This window comes from Lissotriton helveticus, chromosome 5_1, assembly GCF_964261635.1.
Source record: "Lissotriton helveticus chromosome 5_1, aLisHel1.1, whole genome shotgun sequence".
Taxonomy (NCBI): Eukaryota; Metazoa; Chordata; class Amphibia; order Caudata; family Salamandridae; genus Lissotriton; species Lissotriton helveticus.
The window spans coordinates 1,363,703,034-1,363,725,257 of NC_136065.1; the positions used below are offsets into that span (position 1 = coordinate 1,363,703,034).

General features: G+C 42.9%; 1 protein-coding gene across 6 annotated transcripts in view; it reads left to right on the forward strand.

Moving 5' to 3' along the window:
- The window catches only part of PACSIN1 (protein kinase C and casein kinase substrate in neurons 1), a 388,443-nt gene that overhangs the window by 293,835 nt on the left and 72,384 nt on the right, over positions 1-22,224 (forward strand). For all 6 annotated transcript variants that reach the window (XR_013594889.1, XM_078644260.1, XM_078644264.1 and 3 more), the window contains exons 3-5: positions 8,129-8,285; positions 17,793-18,028; positions 20,398-20,553. Coding sequence is in view for 5 of the 6 variants with exons in the window: in XM_078644260.1 (XP_078500386.1) it covers positions 8,129-8,285; positions 17,793-18,028; positions 20,398-20,553 (549 nt within the window). In the remaining variant the exon portion in view is untranslated. The remainder of the gene's footprint in view (positions 1-8,128; positions 8,286-17,792; positions 18,029-20,397; positions 20,554-22,224) is intronic.

A 22,224-nucleotide genomic window follows, 5' to 3' on the forward strand; every position in this document is an offset into this window, starting at 1 on the left:
CCAAAACCAATCTTCATGAAGGCAAGAAAGAAGTAGCCGAATGGATGAAAAACAGCCGCCTAAAACTTAACTCAGACAAAACGGAAGTCCTCATCCTAGGGTCATCCCCCTCTGCCTGGGACGACTCATGGTGGCCATCGGCCCTGGGCACAGCACCCATACCCACAGACCACGCACGTAACCTAGGCTTCATCCTAGACTCCTCCCTAGACTCCTCCCTCTCGATGACCAGACAAGTGAACGCCGTCTCATCCTCTTGCTTCAATGTACTCCGTATGCTCAAAAAAATCTTCCGTTGGATCCCCACAGAAACGAGAAAGACTGTCACCCACGCACTGGTCACTAGCCGACTGGACTATGGTAACACCCTCTACGCCGGAACCACAGCCAAATTACAGAAAAACTCCAACGCATCCAAAATGCATCAGCCAGACTCATATTGGACATCCCTCGCCAATCTCACATCACCGGCCACCTAAAAGACCTCCACTGGCTTCCCGTCAACAAGAGAATAACGTTCCGTCTCCTCACTCACGCACACAAGGCCCTCTACAAACTAGGACCCGATTGCCTCAACACACGACTGTCCTTCTACACACCCACCCGCCAACTAAGATCCTCCAATCAAGCCCTCGCCGCAGTTCCGCGCATCCACAGATCCACCATGGGAGGAAGATCTTTCTCCTACCTGGCGGCCAAGACCTGGAATTCTCTCCCCACTCATCTCCGCCTCACACAGAACCACATTTCCTTCAGAAAGGAACGTAAAACCTGGCTATTCGATAAATAATGCACCCCATCCCACAAGCGCCTTGAGACCCTCTGGGTGAGTAGTGCGCTATACAAATTCCTGAACTTGAACTTGAAATAGGTCCGTGGGTCACTGCATTTGTCAGATAAATCATTTTGTCACTTGCCGTTCGCAAGTAAAAATCCTAACATACAACAGTGAGCTATTGAAAACTGCAAGGTAAAAATTGTACCGTTATCTTTCCCTGCCCCCCAGTCTTTGTTTGATTACCCCAATGGCTTCAACTTTTTCAAACCACAGGAAAAACATCACCACTCTGGTCCGAAGTGCAAAAGAGATATGTGACATTGTAATTGTGCATGCACAAGAGCGTTTTGCTTTCACAAAACAGTTGGAGAGTGCCGCATTATTGGAAAGTAAATACTTTGAAAAATATAAGGAATCCTTCCCTGAGCATGCTCTGCATGAGGCTGTGGAAGCTTATCCGATGCTCAACCAAGAGGACCTGAAAAGTGAGTTGACAGTAATGTACTCAATGCCTGTGTACCGGAAGGCCAAAGATGCCAGGCCTTTGCTGTCTTTAATTCATGAACTTAATATGGAAAAGACATTTAGAGAGACAGTAGCTTTACTAAAAATAGTCATTACCACTCCTATGACAACCTCAGAGGCAGAACAATCTTTTTCTGCCTTAAAGAGGATTAAGACATTCCTGAGGAACACCATGCTTCAGGACAGACTCAATGCGTTGGCAATGCTCTCTATAGAGAGCAAGCTTGTTCAAAATATTGCTGACTTTAACGTTCAAGTAATTGAAAAATTTGCTGCGCTTAAAGACAGACGTGCTGATTTTAGATACAAAAAGTAAATATGGTGATAGTTTGTGACCTGTTTAGTTGGTCCTTTTGTTGTTAGCAGTTTAAATAAAAAAAGTTGTTTGTTTTGTTGTTTGCAGTTTAAATAAAAAGAATCTGTGAGGTTCTCAGCATTGTATCTTGAAGTCTGTTATGAAGCTCTGTGGTTATACTGAATAAGCAGCTACCTATGTTATATGACAGCTCTTTAATAATGTAATACCTGCACTTTCACAATTGCTTTATTAACCTTCCTGCTTTCTCAAATTTGCTTGAAAATGCACCATTTTTCCACTATTTTTTCAAAAATTTTCTCGGGGGGAAATCCCCCCGAACCCTCCTTAGGGGGTTCGGGCTCGCTCGCTACGCTCGCTCGCTACGCTGCACTTAGATTATCAGTTTCCGCCCCACCACTTTCAAATGTCACCAGCCGCCACTGACTCTGAGCTCTCAACAGCGTAAAAGACTGAGGTGCCCTTACACAATGATCCTGCGGTCTTCACATTGAAGGGGTCTGAGGCCTCGTTTATACATTTCAAGAGTCCACGGTCTCAATACCAACGAAATCTGAACTCTCGACCCAAGCACCTCTGCCAGCAAAGTTAAGATGATCGCTCCCTACTTTGGCGTGCCGTCGTGAGGTGCCTTGCTCTTCCTCCTTTCACCTGTTATTTCGATCTCCTTTTGTATGGCACCCGCCACCCTCTGCTCTTTCCATTCTGCCACATATTATATTTTCACAGCTTTTTAGGCGCTGGACATTTTCTGCCACATTGATATTTTCCTGTGGAAGCATGTTATTTTTATCGCATCTCTAAAGAGTGCATCCGGTTGTTTAGCTGAAGTATGTATGTGTGTGAGAGAAAGATATTGTAAAAAGAGAGGAGGATGCACGCAGAGAGAAAGAAGAAGCCAGAGACAAGCAGGAGCCAGAGAGAGAAAAAAACAGGGAGGGGTAAAAAGGGGGGATAATGAGGCAAAACGTAGAGAAAATATGAGGAAACCGAAGGGCCCTGGAAAGAGACAGAGACTAAGGAAAGGGTCAGTGTGATTGGGAAGAGACGCCTGCAAAGAGAATACCAAAGATCAAGAGTGGATCAGGTAGCTTAGTGGATCGAGTGCTCCTTGAAGAGATGTGTCCGATTTGAAGGTCACTGGCTTCAATCCTGATGGGAAGAGTTGAGTATTTCATTCTGCCACAGTCAATAAAATGAGTACCATGAAAATGTGAGACAATACTTTTCATTTGTGGTGCTTCCAAGGTTAAAGCCCTTGACAAGACTGTTGGCGAGTCAATAGCTGTGGCTCCATAGTTAAAGTGCAAAGCCTGTCTTTTCTTGGTTAATTAATGGTACTTTCTGGCAGCAGGGGGTCGCCTACCTGAATGACAAAGCTATCAGTATTGCATGGGTGCCATTTCAATATACAGGATAATGTACAATAATTTTAGCTACTTCCAGGATGTTTATGTACTTTTTCATGTGCCACATTACTCATAGTGCATGGTTTGAACTGAGTGCCCCCACTTGTTTGCATGATTGAGAGCTCTGGAGCCGTGGTTGAAAGCACTGTGAGTTTCTTACAGGGTCAGTCAGTGGCTCAAAAAGGTGATCACGATAAATGGCCATCCAAACATTGACCTCCCTGCAGAGCGCTGAGTGAAGTGGTCACATTTATGAGTTGAAATTGTGCTTCTGTGCAAATTGGTGCCATGGGGTTCCCTTATAAGGGTACACAGTTTTCACAATTAAGACAAGGCGAAAGTAAAAGAAAATGCAGCATTTGCTCGCTACTTAAAATTCATCTCTAACTTTTGCGCCTCACCACTTTCAAATGTCACCAGCCACCACTGTTGAGGAGTGATACTTAGAATAATGGAGGTGGCCCTGAATTGAGGAGGAATGCTTAGAATAATGGAATTGGACCCGGATTGCGGAGGGATGCTTAGAATAACAGGGATTGCCCTGGATTGAGGAGGGATGCTTTGAATAATGGAGATGGCCTCAGTTCAGGTATCAGCTTGGTGTTGAGTCAATGGTGACAAGCCAGTGATAAATCTACATGCATTTGTGGTTCACTGGTGAAAAGGTTGTCCGCTTTCACAGGCTTGATATGTTTATTTGGAAACGTTATGACAAAGCTTGTATGCCAGATTTACTATTGTGAAAAGGGTGTCCTAAATGGAATAGGACTTTAAAGGTGGATTGTTATTACCCTATGCTAAGACCTATAGACAGGTATTTTTTATGTGTAATCTCACAGATAACAGGAGAAGGCAAGTTGTGGTTGGTGACCCAATCAAATGTACCGCGGGATAGTAGATTTGACCCTCTTGGGAGGGATTGTATGTTATTTTGACAACTGTAATTTCGACCACATTTCTAATTGTATTACAACATTCCTAATGGTTGCCTTGTAGGATTTAGTACAGTTGGTAGTTTGTTCCTGTGACAAGCAAGCGATAAAGGCCAGAAGCCTGATTGTTTCATTGGGAACATTTTGGGTATTTCAGATGTGCTCATAATGAAAAGTGATGACACAAATAGTAGCCCTGATTTCTTCATTTTTGCACACTAATGATAAAGCCTATAGGCCTTTTAGGGTGGATTGTTACTGCATCAGTTTAAACACTGCAGACTCACATATTGTTGCTTGAAATCTCACTGATTTCCTTTGCAAGCAAGGGTTTTGTTGTAAATTAGTAATTCTTAATAGAATCTCTTTGGGGGGCGTGTCAGGCGTAGGTATCTGTTACAATCTTGTAAGAAAAAAATCAATAAAATATACATACCTACATATATATATATATATATATATATATATATATATATATATATATATATATATATATATATATATATGCAACAATGTTCCTGCTCGTCATTCCAAGACGAGGTAAACCAGGTGAGGACCTCTTGAATAACTCCAAAGAAACCCCATTGCAGTCAGGAAACAGAACCGATATTTTTCAAGTGAAAAGCAGAGTGGATTTATTTCACAAAAATAAATAAATAGACATGTCAGTCCATGACGCGTTTCGCTCCACGAAGGAGCTTGATCACATTAAATATATATATATATATATATATATATATATATATATATATATATATATATATATATATATATATATATATATATATACACACACACATACACAGAATAACTCTGGATCAGCCCTCTTCTGCTGTTGGTCCGTGTGTCATTACATTCTCCTTCCATCCAGGGTAGCGTACAGCATTGGGTAATTAGCTAGTCCACTTCAGCCATTGGCTCTCTTGCCCAGTGAGTGGTAGACATTTTCTGATCCTATTCGCATCATCCCCGATAATAAGTATGCTTCAGTAGGGCTGGTGAGCCAATAGTATACTTTTCCTCTTCCTCTTTTTAAAGATCTTCAATTATTCCTTTTAATTCTTCTGTTTTTATTTTCAATTGTTAGAGCATTCTTCAGTTCCCCAGTCAGTGTTAATTGGCAGCTTGCCTGAAGCGCATCTGTAATACACCGCTATCTGAGTGGCCATTGCCTCTAACCCAGGAGACGACAATGGAATGGTATTAGTCATAGTGTGTCTTAGTTTTACCTTTCCCAGATGGCAAACACTTTGGTTCTAAACATGGCTGCCATGCTAAAACATTTGTAACAAATACACTATGTACAATACAATTACCAGATTGCTTCATTCTGCAATGTTTCATTTTATTTAGGGCAAGCAAATGCCCACATATGTATGCAGCAGTGCATTTTCTTTTTAATTCTTTTTGTCCTTAATTTAGCTTGCATATTCTTTTGAGTTTTAGCGTGTGTGTTTTATTGTGTTTATATAAGTGGATGTATTTAATAATAAGTCAGTGAGTGGATGAAGAGATGAATGAGAGCAAGGATGAGCATCAGATTGCATGCATGATGATTTATTGAGTATCTAAACCCATCAATGACTGATTTATAAGCCAAAGCTGTTGGTGTTACTAATGCTAGTTTAGCTTCTCTAGAAACACAGAGACTCATAAATAATACACTAACCTTTCCAAGATCAGGACCCAGTATAGTTCAAAAGTTTTTTTTTTTTAAGTTGATAGTGATAATGGAAAACAACAAACCATGTAAATACAGTCTGGTTGAAATATAGAACTGTTTTTTATTTGCTAAAAACTCTGAGTATAGTTACACATTTGAAAGGGAGAATGCAAAGCATTTGAACACCAAGAAATAGTGATAAGAAAGGCTTTCAGGTTCATTTAAGAGGTCTATGGGTTGGGGGAATAAAGTGGGCTGCTCTGGATCCAAGAGCTGCAATGTGGTGAAAAACAAGGAAACATTTAAATTCCTTGGAGTAGCCCCCCCTTGTTGTGCGCAGAGCAAAACTACTCATCTTGCATTTGTTAACACGCTCACATGCCCTGTTTATCTTTCATCAATTAAATCCGCAAATCGGGGCAAATCTAGTCAGGAACACTCTCAGCAAAAGGACCGAATTGAATTTCTATAGGAGCCTTGTCTCCTTTGTCCTCAATTCACTCTCGAAGTCTCCTCCCATCTGCATCTCTCCTGATACACTTCCACTGTCTGGGGAAACAACATCACCCCCATCTTGTGCTGAAGAACAGGACATGGGTTTTAAGAAGGGAGCTCACTCGCCTCCATTACTCTGCTTCCTTTATATATACAATGCCTATACCACAATGGCCACCTTCACAAGCATGTAAAAATACACTTGAATGGGATTAGGTGAGAAAACAGGGTATACATGTGACTGTGCATTGGTGAAACACACCCAGTAGTGCCAAATAACTATTTTTTTGTGAGTGAAAAAAACTTTTACTTACAGAATAGTGTGGGAGAAGATTTTTAAAGTGGGCCATTTTGTTCGGTGCCAATGTACAGATCCTGGACCAAGCTTGGGTTACTCCAGACTGGAATACATAGTTATTAAAGAGCTGTGTCACCCTTGTGCCATGCAAAGAGGTGCAAGAGTGACACAAATGTTAAGTTAGATTTCTCAAGCCACGCAAGGCCACATCACTTGCCCCTGAGTGACCTGATAAATCTAGAGTAACGCAACGCAGCGCAAATTGCTACGTTGCATTACTTAGCCCACGGGAGGCGTTCCATGGGTGGAGCGTGGGTGTTCCGATGCATCCACCAATGGATTGTGGCACATTCCCAGATTTACCATTACTAGTAGACCTGGGAATCCGTCACAATGCTAAGCATCCCCAGGCGAGGTGTAACAAGGAGAAATATGTTTATTTCTCCTCGTTTTTCCCCTTTCTATGTGTGTTGTATTCTACAGCACACATAGAAAGAGGAAAATGCCTCAGGGGTTTGTTTTTATGCAGGAAGGTGTCTCTTCCTGTATAAAAATAATCCTGCTTACAACGCAGGTACACTTGCACCATGGTGCAAGAGTGCCTGCGTTGGCGCTGGGCAGCACATTATGTGCCAGCTCAGGGAAAAGACAGAAGTACACCATATAATGTTAAACACTTTGCATTCCTTTCTTTCCCCTATCATGCACTGCATGAGTTTTTAATAAATATTCCCCTATGTTTAAAAGCTCTGTCCTACACTTGGAACACAACCAGGCTCAGACTCTTAATGTTTAAATGACGTGTGAATCACATGTTTAAGCTGTCTGCCCCAGATATGGAGCATTATATATAATTTTTCTTTCTACAGCTTACATCTCCAAATGTCTGCTATCTCAGAAAGCCTTCTTCCTCTATACTCCTAAAACCCTGCATGAAAAATTGATCTTTACTTACTGCCACTTTCCTTTCATTTTTCAGAGTGACTCTCTTCTTACCTTTCATCCTCTGCATGTCTTTTATTTCTGAGAATAGCTTCCTCTCAGTCTCACACCTGTCTGCCGTAATCTTCTTATTGTAATTCTGCAATTGGATGATGCCTCATTTTATAGATCACAACCTCTCCTCTTTAAAACCCTATCGCTGTAACCTAACATCACCCAATCTCTGCCAGCTTATCCATCTCAAACAATCATTCACCTGAAACCACACAGGCCACCTAACCATCACACATAACTGGTATTATTATAATCTATCACAAAGTAACAGGGTAAATGCATGCAATTTTTCTTGAAAGCACATAACTAATCTCAGTAACCACTGGATTAACCACTAAACTTGGGCTTCGGAGTAGCATGCTACTTGCCGTAAAGTGCTTCAATGCCTCACCTGGGATAGTATGTGCTATATAAACACATTTACAATTACAAAGATGCAGACATCTCTTTTTTATTGCATTATTTGAGTCACTATATGCCCGTACCACGGACTCCCAAGAATATCTTTATTCTAGTATTGGCTCATTCTGATCTTTGATTCCTGTTTTCTGATCACCCCAACCCTGGTGCAGTTGAGTGCACCACTCCCTTCAACTTTGCCCAGATAGCACTTATGGTCTTGAGCTGTGAACTTTCTAGCCAGAAGCTAACCCGTTTAACCCCAACTTTACATGTCTGACACTGCCAGCTTCTTACTCGTCACCCCTATCTTGCAGGTTGGAAACTACAAAAGGACGGTGAAGAGGATCGATGATGGGCACCGGCTGTGCAATGACCTGATGAGCTGCCTCAACGAGCGCTCCAAGATAGAGAAGGCTTATGGGCAGCAATTGACCGACTGGTCCAAGCGGTGGCGGCAGCTGATCGAGAAAGGTACGACAGCACAGTGATCCCGCCTCAGTGACCCTGACCACTTTCTAACAGAATTTTATTTATTCATCTGTTTTGTTTCATCACCATGAAATATTTAGGGATTTTAAATACAGGAGCAAAGTCCAAATCCTGAAGACATAATAAATGTTCCTTAAATGCACTGTACAATTAACTGTTGCATCTATGTATCTGTTAATTTGTATTTTAAGAACTTATGAAGCAGGGGTTCATTCTTCTTTTGTTTAAACGTTATGGAGCTAGCCCCTTCGGTCTAATTGGAACCAATCCTACGGCAACCCCCTAGTCAAAAAAGATTTATAGATAGCTCTCATCAATAGCTGCCGTTACTAACAGCGGGTGGTGAGGTGGAGGGGAGGTGAGAACGGAGGGGGGAATACAAAAAATAAAATTAAACTGACTTACCTGGGTGCCGCTGGGTGCTGCCGGCTCTGCTGCGTCTCCTCCGCGCCGCAACAGGAAGCTCCCATCTTCCCAGAATCCCCTATCCAATCACAACGCTGCAGAGTTGTGAATGGTCTGAATGCCATGGATCGTTGCTCAGACAGGGGCTTGGAGGCTTTGCATGTTCTTCACCAGGCCGTGTAATGCATACTGGTGTGGAAGATGCAAAGTGCGCATGATGGTTTGACTGGCCATCTTTGGCCGGCCAAACCGTCACGCCCAACTGTGTGCTTTACACTCCTCCTCCTGCACTGGCCAGCCCAGCCCGGCCCAACCACACCGCACCCGAGCAGGAAGGAAAACTAAAACGATAATACACTTAGTAATTATCGTTTTAGTTTTCCTTTTACACTGCTCTCAGAGCAGTGGGGCGACTCCTCCACCTTATCGGAGGAGCTGCCGCAGGCTCTTATAAAGGAATCGATCACACTTGTGATTTCCAGCACCCGGACTGGAAAATCTGGAGTTGGAATTTATGATTATTAGTATTATTTGCTGTTTTCTTGTTGCTAATATTTTATTATTTTTTATTATTATTGTTAATGGCATTATTAAGAAATAGGCTACCTCCTCACTATCGAAAGTACTAATTATCTGTGTTAAAAATAAGATATCCGAAAAAGTTGTGCTATTTATTGGTACCATTAAGTTTAATTTATTAATTTCTCCTCCATTAAAACCATAGCCCATACATGTTTCGCTGAGGCTGAGGGCATGCCCTGGTGCTTTTTCTAGGCACAGAAAGTATATTGAAAGTTCCTGGAGTCCGGAGAGGTTCATTTTAAAGCTGAAATAGTGGGATTCTGGGTATGGCTCTACCTGTCCTGTCAGTCGTTATTGTCAAAAGTCATCCTTACTGGCTGTGGGTGGTGAATCGTCTATTCTGCTTACCAATATAGGGCAGAAGTAAACAGAGTTACATTTTGGAGGGTTTTGAAATTAATGTATATACCTTTTTGTTTTTCATTTACTTGCCTTTGAACTGGCATTTGTGATAGAACTGGTCAGTAATTGATTCAAGTAATGCCCTAAATCCCTCTAAAAGGAGGAAACAACATTTCATGTGCATAAGAATCTACAGGGGCAATAAAGGCCTCCAGATTCTGAATGTCTTTCAGGATCCTAGAGACTGTAGGAGAGGTCTATACAAAGTCAATTGATCCAACAGCTTTTCTATAATTAGAGAAGACCTCTTCACTGTCCATACCTGGACTATTGGCCGACACACAACAAAAGAAGCTATTTAACTAGCACATTGTGAGGAGTTGAAGCCGGAGACTCACCGGCTTGAGGTTGTTGGAATACCAAGGATGGAGGTCTTGCACATGAGCTGCAATGTTCGACCCACACTTTACTAAAAGAAAATATGAGGCCTTGACCAATAACCATTCTCCTTCCTCTTGGCCCGTGAAGCAGAGAGCAATAAAACATTTATTTTTAAATTCAGATAAGAGCCAGTGGGAAAAGGCTAGCAAAGATCTTACCAGGGTTTGAAAATAAGGGCATTCTCATCCACTGGTGTAGGTTGTATATCTGTTAGATGATGGTGGAGACCCCTGTAATCCGACATCTTGGACACACCTGATGGTATCCAGGGAAGGGGGATGTGTGAGCTCAAGCCAAGGCGCTATCGAGGCACGAGTAGCATAGAGGATGTTCGGAAACATCAGCACTCGGCTTTATTTCCTGAGAAATAAAGCAAGGAATTAGACTTGGGATATTGTTTTTTTTATATAATGCTTTTTATATACTGCTTTTCTGTTTCGAAGATCCACATATTAGAGATGTTGCTATTACCCACGTTTAAATTATTTGACCTAAGGATGGACAGTAGTGACGGCTCTGCCGAGATTCAAATCAGTCACTTAAATGTCAAACTAGATGTCAGCTCACTGAGTTAGCTTACCAACCGTTCACTAAGTTGAAAGTGGAAATGTCTAATGCAGTGTTGTACAGCCAACCCTGGAACGGGACGTCTTAGCAACCATGCTTTTGTTATTATATTACATTTTCTGAATATACTAAACTTTTTTAAATTAGAAAATCAAATACACAGATTGCAATTTTGAAAGATTATGCTTTTCTTAAAATTATCCTCTTTATGATATGTTCCAGTGTACGAGCATGCATACACACACAAAAATCCTGGGTGAGGCTATATGTACCCTCTTTTAGTATATTCTGCTCTGCTCACTGTACATTTGTAGTCTTTCGATTTTGCTAAGATATTTTCCCAGTTAGAGGTGGGAGAGCCAACAAATTAACAGGGCGAGCCAAGCCAAATGTCTGGATTGGCCCTTAGAGCCGTGCACGAGCCGAGCCCTGATAATGTTTGCCATGTAAATCACACAACAAACATCACAAAATATGATGACCTTAAATCCCAATTCTAAAAAGTGTTATTCTTTTACATGGGAAACTTTGACATTAATATGTCTGTTATAGCGCTAATTTGTTAGGATGAGAGGCAATATATAGAAAACAGATACTTCTTTACATATGAACATGTAAACACAAGCAATTACAGTTGAATGAATTTAAGATGTCTTTATTCTTTGTAGTGCTTCACAAGTTATAACCAGCCGACGAGTTTCGCCTAAACACGGGCTTCTTCAGAGCAGTGTAGTATTTAAAGAAGGCATATCCAAATAGCGCGTTTATCCAAGAAATGTGTTTGAGACAGATCCTAGTGCATGTACTTAAAGCTCATGGTAGAGCGAGGTTCGTAGGGTTTTTGGAAATAAAGAGTTCCTTCGAAAGAAGACTAGAAAAGGTGTAGCTGATGCTCCAAGTTTCTATCCTAACTGGGTTTGGTTGTACCGGCGTGGTAGTCGCCAGTGCCTGGATAGAAGTATCATAAGACTTCAAGGCGGCATTAGCCGCACGAAGAATCCTAGAGCCGTTAGAAGCTTCTACCGTGCTGAACCAAGGAAGACGCTAACGGACACAGCTCCGGGATTCTTCGTACAGCTAATGCCACCTTGAAGTCGTATGATACTTCTATCCAGGCACTGGCGACTACCACGCCAGTACAAGTGAACCCAGTTAGGATAGAAACTTGGAGCATCAGCTACACCTTTTCTAGTCTTCTTTTGAAGGAACTCTTTATTTCCAAATACCCTACGAACCTCACTCTACCATGAGCTTTAAGTATATGCACTAGGATCTGTCTCAAAAGCACTTCTTGGATAAATGCGCTATTTGGATACGCCTTCTTTAAATACTACACTGCCCTCAAGAAGCCCGTGTTTGGGCGAAGCGCATTGGCTGGTTATATCTTGTGGATCACAACAAAGAATAAAGACATCTTAAATTCATTCAACTGTAATTGCTTGTGTTTACATGTTCGTTTGTACCGAAGTATCTGTTTTCTATATATTGCCTCCCATCCTAACAAATTAGCTCCATTACTTTTGTGATCTACAAGCAGCAGATCATTTGAGGTAGGCAATATGATATACCTTTGTGACTAGCTTGGTGGTGCAGTCATCTATGACCCGGCTGCTTCCAATCCCTTTTTTTCATGTCTGTTATAGCACTGCACTGAGAAGTACTTATTAAAAGTGATAGTTTTTAAAGATGAACATTGAAACTTTCTGCCCTGACCCCCACCCTGCCAACATTGCCATTAGTAAACCATGAGGCAAGAAAATTAGTATGTGAACCCCTTTGGTAGCCCCGATTGTTATAGAACAACATTATTGTCTATTAAATAAAACACAATAGGTTTTTGTTCAACTGGATTTCGGAGCTTAAGTTTTAAAGGTATTTTCATTTCCGATAGGGAAGAAAAAGGAGGATTAGTCAAATAAAATCTTTGTATAAGATCACAAGGTTTGGTTAAGCAGGGAAGCCGCGATTAATCGAGGTTTTCTGGTTTCACTTTGCACAAATTAGCCACTAAATGTGTATCTATATTTATCTCCTTTTTACAAAAAATATGTTAATGCTTTATTTTTGCATCTTTGTGCATGAGGGTAGAGCGAGGGTGGCAAGCGGGGCCGGACTGGCTACTGGGTGTTATGGAATGCTGCTGAGCTGGGGGCTGATTTCGTTGATGGAGACCTGCGTGTACTGAACGAAATTCGTTTTGCTTTTATTATTTCGAAGTACACGCAGGTCTCCATGAACGGAATCAACCCCCACCGCAGTGAAATCAGCCCCCAGCTCGGCAGAATTCTAAAACGCCCGGTAGTCAGTCCGGCCCTGGTGGCAAGCTGAAGCCACATGAAAGCTCGGCTTGTCATGTGCTCGAAGTTCCAACAGAACCTCGAGCTGAGCCAGAGCCAGGCTTTAGGCTCGAGCTTGGCTTAAACCTTCAGCAGCTCGCCCACCTCTAGTCCCAGGGCTGAATACAGGTGGGTGCATCTCTATTGTAGCAGGACTCTCACCAGCAAAACAGTCAGCAGAGTCTTTGACTAATTGTAGATCTCTTTCTTCCTCCTGTTCTACATTTAGACAAGTTGCTAGCCACGAATTAATAAGTGTTTCTATCTTAGAACTGGTCTTACCATGACTAGTTAACATGGGCCTCATAATGTGGTGATAGTACCAGCCTTTAATTTTATGCCACAAAGCATCCCACAGTGCATCTCAAAACCCATACAGGTGTCATCAAACAAAGCAGCATTCTAGAATGCTTCAATTATTTACCGGTAATTGCATTACTCAGAGTCCTCTTCCCTCACTTCTATTCATTACATCCCTCCCTCCAAGGTAGTCCAGGCCAACCATTCATTGGTGTTGTGTCGGGTTGCGGGGTATTCACAGGACAAAGGAGGGGGAGGGTTTTTTTTATTGGTGAAGAAAAGAATTGCGTGGTATGGGTGTCTGGTGAGGCAGGAATGCCTTTGTGTTGTAATGAAAGGGAAGCGAGGGAAGGGACAATGAGGTCACAACTATTGTTGGTGATTGTTAGCTATGCAGAATGGGTAAAATCAGCGTTGTTTTTTTCTCTGTGCTGGATGGCCCTTTCTAGGATTTACTGCATAATGGTGCACCATAGTCTGCAAAACTCTGGGTTTGTTTTTTGTTCCTTTCTTTCGTGGACTTTTAAAAAACATTGGAGTACGTGAACATTTTTGCTCTCTAACTTAGAAGGATGCCTCAGGGTGATGGTTGCTTTGCATCTGTCCCGCGTTTTGTTGGCCATCTTTCACAAAGCCTCAGAACTGTCCCGTTCTGGCCTCCATCTTAAACTGTATGAAATGATTGTGCCCCACCAACAACGGGTAAGCAGCGGCGGCATATCTCAAATTTGGCCAAATTAATGAAGTGACTCCTTCCGGAAGGAGTTATGTTGCCGGGCAGTGTTGAGAAGAAGGGACCGGAGGCAGAATGACGCGCTCCGCCGTTGCCTCTGGGAGCACCAACTCATCCCTCCTGTGAGCAGAAGCCATCTCCAGCTTGTGAAGTCTGACCATCTCTTAATTACAACTAATTGCAAGGAGTTCAGAATCTCATTGTGTTGCATGAAATAGTTTAAAGTATAAATAGGGAAAAAAGGAAGAGAGAAGATGGTTGAGTAGGTGAACGGGAGAAACTCCGCTGCCTGAAAGAAACAGGGTGAGGTGGAGACGGAGGGACTCTGCAGAATAGGTCAGAAGAGAAAGAGAGTACCTGAGACCGAGGCAAAGAAGACAGAAAAACAAAATCTTGCTGAGCTCCAGTCATGGTCAAGATATATTGTTTATAATCATATTCGTCAAAGCATTAATGTCATCTGCAGCTTACCTCTAGATTTTCAACATCTGCAACACATTACAGGCCCCAGCGACATGCCCGTTCCTGCCTGCATCCAATGTAAAGCATTGTGATTGGTTCACAGAGTCTGGCACAAAAGTGCTGGTCCTCTCTTCTTACAAAACAAAGTGTCTCCCTGTCATCCGTTCTGCGTCTTTCGCTCTTCTTCTTCCCATCTTCTGAGCTGTTGTTTCGAGTTAATGAGAAGTATTCTTCATTACTGTAGTTCAAAGAGCTATTGTTTCAGGACAGGTGGTCGGCCCTTTTCAATCTAGCGTCCAAAATCAATAACTCTCTTCCGCTCTCATTACAGCTGATTGATAATCATCTTGCTTTTCTTAAACCCCTATACCCATCTTTTCACATTTCTCTGATCCTTTGCTTTTTCGTTACCAGTTGTTATCATCGTAGAGTCAGATTTCCATGCTGGGTTATAGTACTCGCTATAAGTACTGATATCATCATCATCTTCTGTACATCTCTACATGGATTATAAATGATATGTGCTTGTCGCTAGCTTACTGGTTTAGAGAAAAGTTGGTAAATAATAGAAAAAGACAGGTCTGCTTAATGCTTAGTGCAGCGGTTCTTAACCTTTAGTCCGGGGACCGCAGATGTCTGCGTTGCATACTAGGCGGTCTTTGAATATCAACCGATTATTAAATTGAATGAAAATAAAGAAACAAAATGGAAAAATTTACATTTGTAAACTTTTCCTCAAGGTGAAGAATTTGAAATTGGAGGTTTAAAATTAAGTTAATATCCTCAGATTGATTCATGGAAGAAGCACAAACACACCAAGTAACGTAGTATGGAGGATGAGTGACCTAAATTGAATTAAGGGAAGCTCCAACCTTCCCATTGAAAGGTGTATTTTTTTTTATATTTGTGAATTTAATTTCCCCATTTAAGTATTTATTTGATGAATGCTTCTTTGCATATTTGTGTGTATTTTGTTTTGTGGTTCCAATTATCAAAGTTGCTTAGACCCTGGTCTCCGAATTCCAATAATGATTCAGTGGGGGTCCCCAGATTCCAGAAATGATTAATTGGGCGTCCACAGACGTCAAAAGTCTAAGAACCACTGTTGGTTCGTGACATGTTTGTCACTTTCTAACATACTTTTGTTCTACATGCCTTGTCCAAACACCCATGAACGATCCTATTTTTGGGAATCCTACCTCTGGGAGCCGCAAAGGGAGTGCGGTGAGTACTAGAGTTTGTTGTTGCTCTGATTGCCGCAGCATTCACTGTATGATTTATTTCCACGGAAGGTTTCTGTCATATGGGGGCTGATCACTGTTGGATGACTCACAACCTCCGCCATGCAATTCATCTGCAGATTATGCTGCCCCATTATGCAGTAAATGCTTATTTGTTGCATCTTGTGCATTATAAATTTGACTTAATTGATTTCAAAGGTCTCATTAGTAATACCCTCTCTGTATAATTAATATTTGTAAGAGGTCAAAAACGGAATTTGTGCCTCTTGTCCACAACTTTGTTTTCAGGCACTCAGTGTATTAGTACACCAACACATGGTTATTTATTTTTCCAGCATTCAAAATTATACTTACATTTAGAGGTAATTGAATTTGACTCAAAGTTATAATGCAAACTGTAAACCTTGAAATTATTTCCTACGAAACAGAGACATTAAATTGATCCAGAACCAATGACTAGTCAGTGGGGGCTCATTTGGAGTTTAGGCGGTATTAAAGATGTTTTCATTTCTGCAGGAAACTCTAAATTTGGAATAGTATCCACAGGCTATATTTCCTGGATCATGCTATATCTATGTGGAGGAAATTCAGCCGGTAGACTCTATTCTGCATTTACAATTTTCTCCAGAAATTGTAGATTTTCCTGGTCCCTTCAAACTCTGAGTGATGTACCAGGTCTTTCTTCCATGTTTAGCACTAGACACTCAGAGTTAGAAAGCACTTTACCTTGACAGTCTGAAGGAACAAACAAGTTAGACACCTCAAAAAGGACTGTCAGTACAGTGCATCTACCGCACTAGTTACCGATGAAAGACTGCGTCTGCTCACCATCTCTTGCCTCGCTCTTTGGCAGGTGGTGCAGAGTACTTTTTTGTATTGCTGTGTCTATCCCTTTGCACTGTAAAGGGACTCCATGTTCAGCAAGGAATAGACACCAACCGTTCAATGTGCAAAACATGGGTAATACATGGGAATGCCAGAAGAGTAACTTTACAGTGGAAATGCATCCTGAGAGAGCATTTTATGCATATTCTGTAATAATATTGTAGACATGTATTGCGCTTCATTATTATTATAACATTCCAATCTGAGCCATTTAGTCTCTAATATAAACCAGCAACCTTCACTTCTGATCCTCTCATTCAAATACAATACATTTTCTATTTTAGCCACCTGTCTATCAATGTAATTCAATTAGCTTTCTCATTCATCACTTATGCTCTAATCTAACCCAATAACCTCATCATCTAGCCCATTTATTCTTGAAATTAAAATAATAAACTTCCCATCTGGGCCACCGCTTACTCGGTCACATCCAATAACCTTTCAATCTAGGCCATTTATTCGCTAACATAAACCAATAGCCTTTTAATCTGGTCCACTTGCCCTCTAGGAGACACCAATCGCCTTCACATCTAGGCCACCTGTCCTCAGATAATCTGCCAATTTAAGATACTTATCCCTCAATCAACTAAAAATCAAAAGAATCTATCCTCTGGCCACTTTGTCATGAATCAGGGCTTCTAACCTTTCTTTCTGGGTCTCACATCCTCCAGTATAAGCCGATGACCATCCTATCACAGCAAGCATTCAATGTAAACCAATGTCCTTCCCACGCTGGCAACAAGCAATGCGACACGACACCATGACACCTATCGTTGCCACTAATTTGCCAAGTAAGTACTTTCTACTCTTTCCCGCAGTTTTCAGCGGCTGACCCCCAAATGTGACACTTGTTTTCATTGAGATCTTTGGGTCAAAGCGAATATTGTTGTTCATTAATAATACTTCAGGAAATTGGTTTTTGCTCCTTTGCAGCCATTTAACAGAATTTCCTCACCTTTGTGTAATCCTAAAATGACAACTGAGCAGATTTGTGAATGTTGAAAAGTATTGTTTTGCAACATGAGGAACCCTCTGAACCCTATGTGTACGTGCTGGCAATTTCCATATGCCACATTCTTGCCCTCAGGTGATGAAGTCAGTGTTTGATGAGTTGAAGATCCATGCTTACAGACACCCATTCCTCTTCACCTCACTATCCGTTGTCCTGATCCCCTTCTATCGCTTGTGAGTGCAGGTCCCCAGTATGGCACCCTCGAGAAGGCATGGGCCGCCATGATGACCGAGGCGGAGAAGGTGAGCGAGCTGCACCAGGATGTGAAGAACAGCCTTCTGAACGACGACATGGAGAAGGTGAAAAACTGGCAGAAAGACGCCTACCACAAGCAGATGATGGGTGGCTTCAAAGAGACACGGGAAGCAGAGGAAGGATTCCGGAAGGCGCAAAAACCATGGGCCAAAAAGATAAAAGAGGTAATGGAGTGGGAGGTACTCTAGAAAACTGCTCGAGTTCAGTGTAGAAGCACTGAGAAGGCCGTGTGTATGTATTGTGGGGTCCTTGCCTAAAACCCTTTTATGTGTACTGGAGCTGCTGAGACTGGGGAGACTAATCATAACAAGACAGCATCGGTGGCTCTAAAAATAGTAAGGAGAACTGATGAGCAAGAATGGTGAGAGGGTCCTTGTTTACATAAGTATTCAGTAGCTTTTTACACATGGTTAAAAAGCATTGATGAGATGCTTTATGTGCGATCTGGAAAGGAACTGAGAAAAGACTGTGAATGCAAGTGTCAGAACCCCTTTTGGAGTGCCATGGAGAAAGCAAGAACTACTGGGCACAAACATGGGGTTGAGGGCTTTTACTCCTAATGTCCTGGGGCCTGATTTACTATGGGCCCTGAGTAACTGGGCCAAGTACCTCTTAAGTTCAGCATGATAGCACTCTCCTGGATGGAATCCCCAAGTCCCTCAATCCTTCTAGTATGGGTAGTTATTCCGCATTATATACTGAAATCGACTCTCTGATGTGACCAATCCTAGTCCCACGCTCCCCAAACGTTTCATGCTTTGCCTTAAGAGTTCAGATTTAGCAGCATCTGGAAGCTAAGTTTGTGCATGTCCCAAGCATGCCCCACAGCCTAGAACAGTATTACCCAACCCAATGGCATCTGGCAATCCAGGGAGGCTCCTGACGCTCCTCTGCAAGCCCCGCTGCCCCCCCACTGAAGGCCTGTGACCTCTTGTGTCCTTTCTCTGCTGCCAAAATGGCCTCCTCAGTCCTTGGGTGGCCTGTATTGATGTCAGGCATCCAGGCTCGGCTTCAACTGTGATTGGTTAGATTTTTGTCTTTCCTCCTTGGCATGACAAGCCAGTCCAAGAGTTCTGATATCAAGGTGACCCCCTTCCTTGTCACACATGGACCTCTGACCTCGGCCCACACAATGGACAAGGCCTGATCTTCAAGGCAGCAAATTTCCTGGCAACAAGTAGGGTCATCAGCTTCCATCACACGGGCAATGACCAACACTTCAGGGCCACGCTCTACCTGCTCAAACGGGGCTCACTGACTGGAACACACACAAGCAACACCTCAAACTTCATGGCTGTTTCCTTCTTGTCAAAATGGGAGACCATCGACTTTGCAGGGTCAGTGCGGATGGCTCGCACTGCCGCCCTGGTCCTGCCCCAACCGACCAGTCTCATTCTTCACTCACCAAGATCCAATCACCCCGCTGAGACTCATTCTCTCCAGGTGCTCTTCTCCTTAGGGCTCTTCTGTTCCTGGCCGGCAGACAGACCCTAGCCCCTCTCCTCCCTACAAGGTGCACTGGCCTTGGCAGGCTGGCGGCCTCAAGGCTGCTTTCCGCTCCCCCCTCCTCCCAGCGCACCCCGGTCTTGGCAGGCAGTCAGAGAGTTGATGCTCCAGGCTCTGGGCAAGTGGTCTTGACTGCCTGGCTGATGTCCCCTCACCAGGCAGGGAGACTGAAAGACTTTAGTCCCTAGTCCTGGTTCTATCAGCAAAGAAGCCTTGATGATCTTCTTTCTCCTAATGGGATGCTGCTGCTCAAGACAGTAAGGGGCACGTGAACCCTAATTTAGAAGTCCAGAAGCATCTGTGATTTAGTGCCTGGCCTTTAAAATTTATTTTGGGGCATTAGCTCCTTTGAAGTGAACTCTTCTCTGCACTGCTCTTTGTCAAAGGAATAGTAGCCTGCCACAGCAGGAGTGTTCCCAATTCTGAGTGAACCACAACACAGGCAAAGGGAGTAACCGGGGTTCACACCTGGCTCTCAGTCTCCACTGAAATATGCCTCATAAAGATTCAGCGGACTAAGCCTTCCTCTCTATGATACTCCCTGGCCGTGCCAACCTGATCAATCTCACTAACTTTCTGACAATGGGCCCCGGCCCCACTGACCAGTAACTCTTCCTGGAGTCAAAGAGACCTTTGATGTGCTCAGAGGATGCTCTGCTTCTCCCCCTTCAATGTGTCTGACCCACCCCAGCCCTCAGGAATGCCAGCAATACACATATTCTGCCTGCGGGGTTTTAGTCTCCGCCTCTACAACATCTGTAGGCCCTTTGCTATAAAATGGAACCACAGGTCTCCATGTTATGTACCAACCACCGGCACACAGATGTAGCCCAGCTCACACGCAAGTATCATGCACTGTCCCAGCACGCACACACATATAACATGCGAAGCCTGGTCTCCACACAATGCATACAGGTCAATGTTAAATTAAATATACAGCTACAGGAGAGTAAATTAATTGGTAAGAGGGCATGGTATGATGCTATTGGCTAATGATCATCACCCTTTTCTATTCTTACCCCTACAGTTGGAGGCAGCAAAGAAAGCATATCATATGGCATGTAAAGAAGAGAAACTGGCTGTCACTCGCGAGACCAATGGCAAAGCAGATCAGTCAGTGACAGCAGACCAGCAAAAGAAACTCCAGGACAAGGTGGAAAAGTGCAAGCAAGATGTGCAAAAGGTAGAGTTTCCTCAGTATGAAGATTAGCTGTCAAGGCATAAACCAAAATAGGGTGCAGTTCCCACTCTGAGTTGTGATGAAACAGCGGTATCTGGTTTTGTAGATTCCACATTCATGTTTACAGTTTCGTACTACTATGAAGACCGAAACGTCATTGTATGGCCTACATACATGTTTCTCAGAGATAAATAAAGAATGTAGATCTTAAAAAATGTGTATGTACATGTAAAATTCACAGGCAGCGATAGCACCAGTGCACTTATGGTTGCGCCAGAGTTTTCATAGGTAAAGAATTTTTGTTTTCTTAACTTTAGTGCCAATCCACCAATCTGCATGAAAGTTACTGAAAATGAGGTACATCCCCTTTTGGTCCTTTAAAGCAAGTTTCATGCAGATCCACGAAACGAGGGCTAAGTGCAATGGCATTTCCCATTTTAATTTTGCTTTAAAATTAATTTATGTTCAATATTGAAAAAGAATTTGGCATGAAAGTAGACCTTTGCTCAAGGATTGTAAATTTCTTAGTTGGTGTAAATCCATTCATTCATTTTTGAGAATTTAGTGTGTAAAAAGACGCTGAGGTTGGGCATAAAGATGTTACATTTTAGCGATATGTGAACCATTATTTAGTCGATTTTATGCAGGGCTGGTACCATGGGCCTCTGTGGCTCCAAAATGCAGGAAAATCCTTGAATCTTACTGACCGATGGGGCTTTTTCTCCCATAAACCTTTTCAGGATTGCAGACCCAGTGTAGGATTCACAGACCTGAAAGAATGCTGGTTGCAACATAAGGAAAAAATATTTCAGCCGCTATAACTGATGTAGTGATCAAGTTCTGAAAATATTTGTAGTAGAGCAGGTAAGGGGCAGAGGAAGCATACCCTGACCCCAGGCCTATGTGGGGCCACCAGAGAGGCCTCCCCTCTCATTGGCTTGAAATTAAATAAGGAACATTGGGATTTGTAGATCCACTAGCTGGATCTATGATTCCCAGCAAGGTTCCAGGTTCCATGCATGCTGTCTGGGAGCTGCAAATCCAAGACAAGGATTGCAGCCTTGTATTTTGAAACTGAGACAAGCTTCACATGGGACTGTTAGCCTGTTGTAAGCTTTATGGCTCCAATGCTCCAATTCTGGAACCGTGGGTCCAGCAAGGGTCCGTGAAACGTGTCCTGAGTTCACAGCACCAGGCTGAAAAGCTTGCATTTGGTTTGCACATCCAACTTTGGATCTGCAAATCCAATCAACAATTTAAAGAAAAGACAGAAGGGCCTCTTTGTAGATCAAGCCCTGCAGCCAATGGCTATGCACTCTGGGGGTTGGTTTCCCAAGTATGGTTGGGGCAGGGTCTGGTTGGCAAAGGTCCTTGCAGGGGGTAGTGCTGGCCACGAAGGGAAACCTGCAGCTTTAGCGGGAGGTAAGGCTTTGCCTCCAATTCCTGCTCCATAAATCCATAGCAGGGGTTCGCCACGTGAAGAGGGTTGGATGTAGGGCCTGCCCAGAGGGTTGGCCACCTGCAAAGGGATGTGTACAGGGCTTTCTGCAGTGGACACTAGCCACCTGCACAGGGAAGAACTCTGGCCAGGTCGTGCCATCAGCCCCCTTAACATGTGTGCGCAATGAGAGCTGGCTAACCACAGAGGGACACAATCCCACTTACACAGTGGGG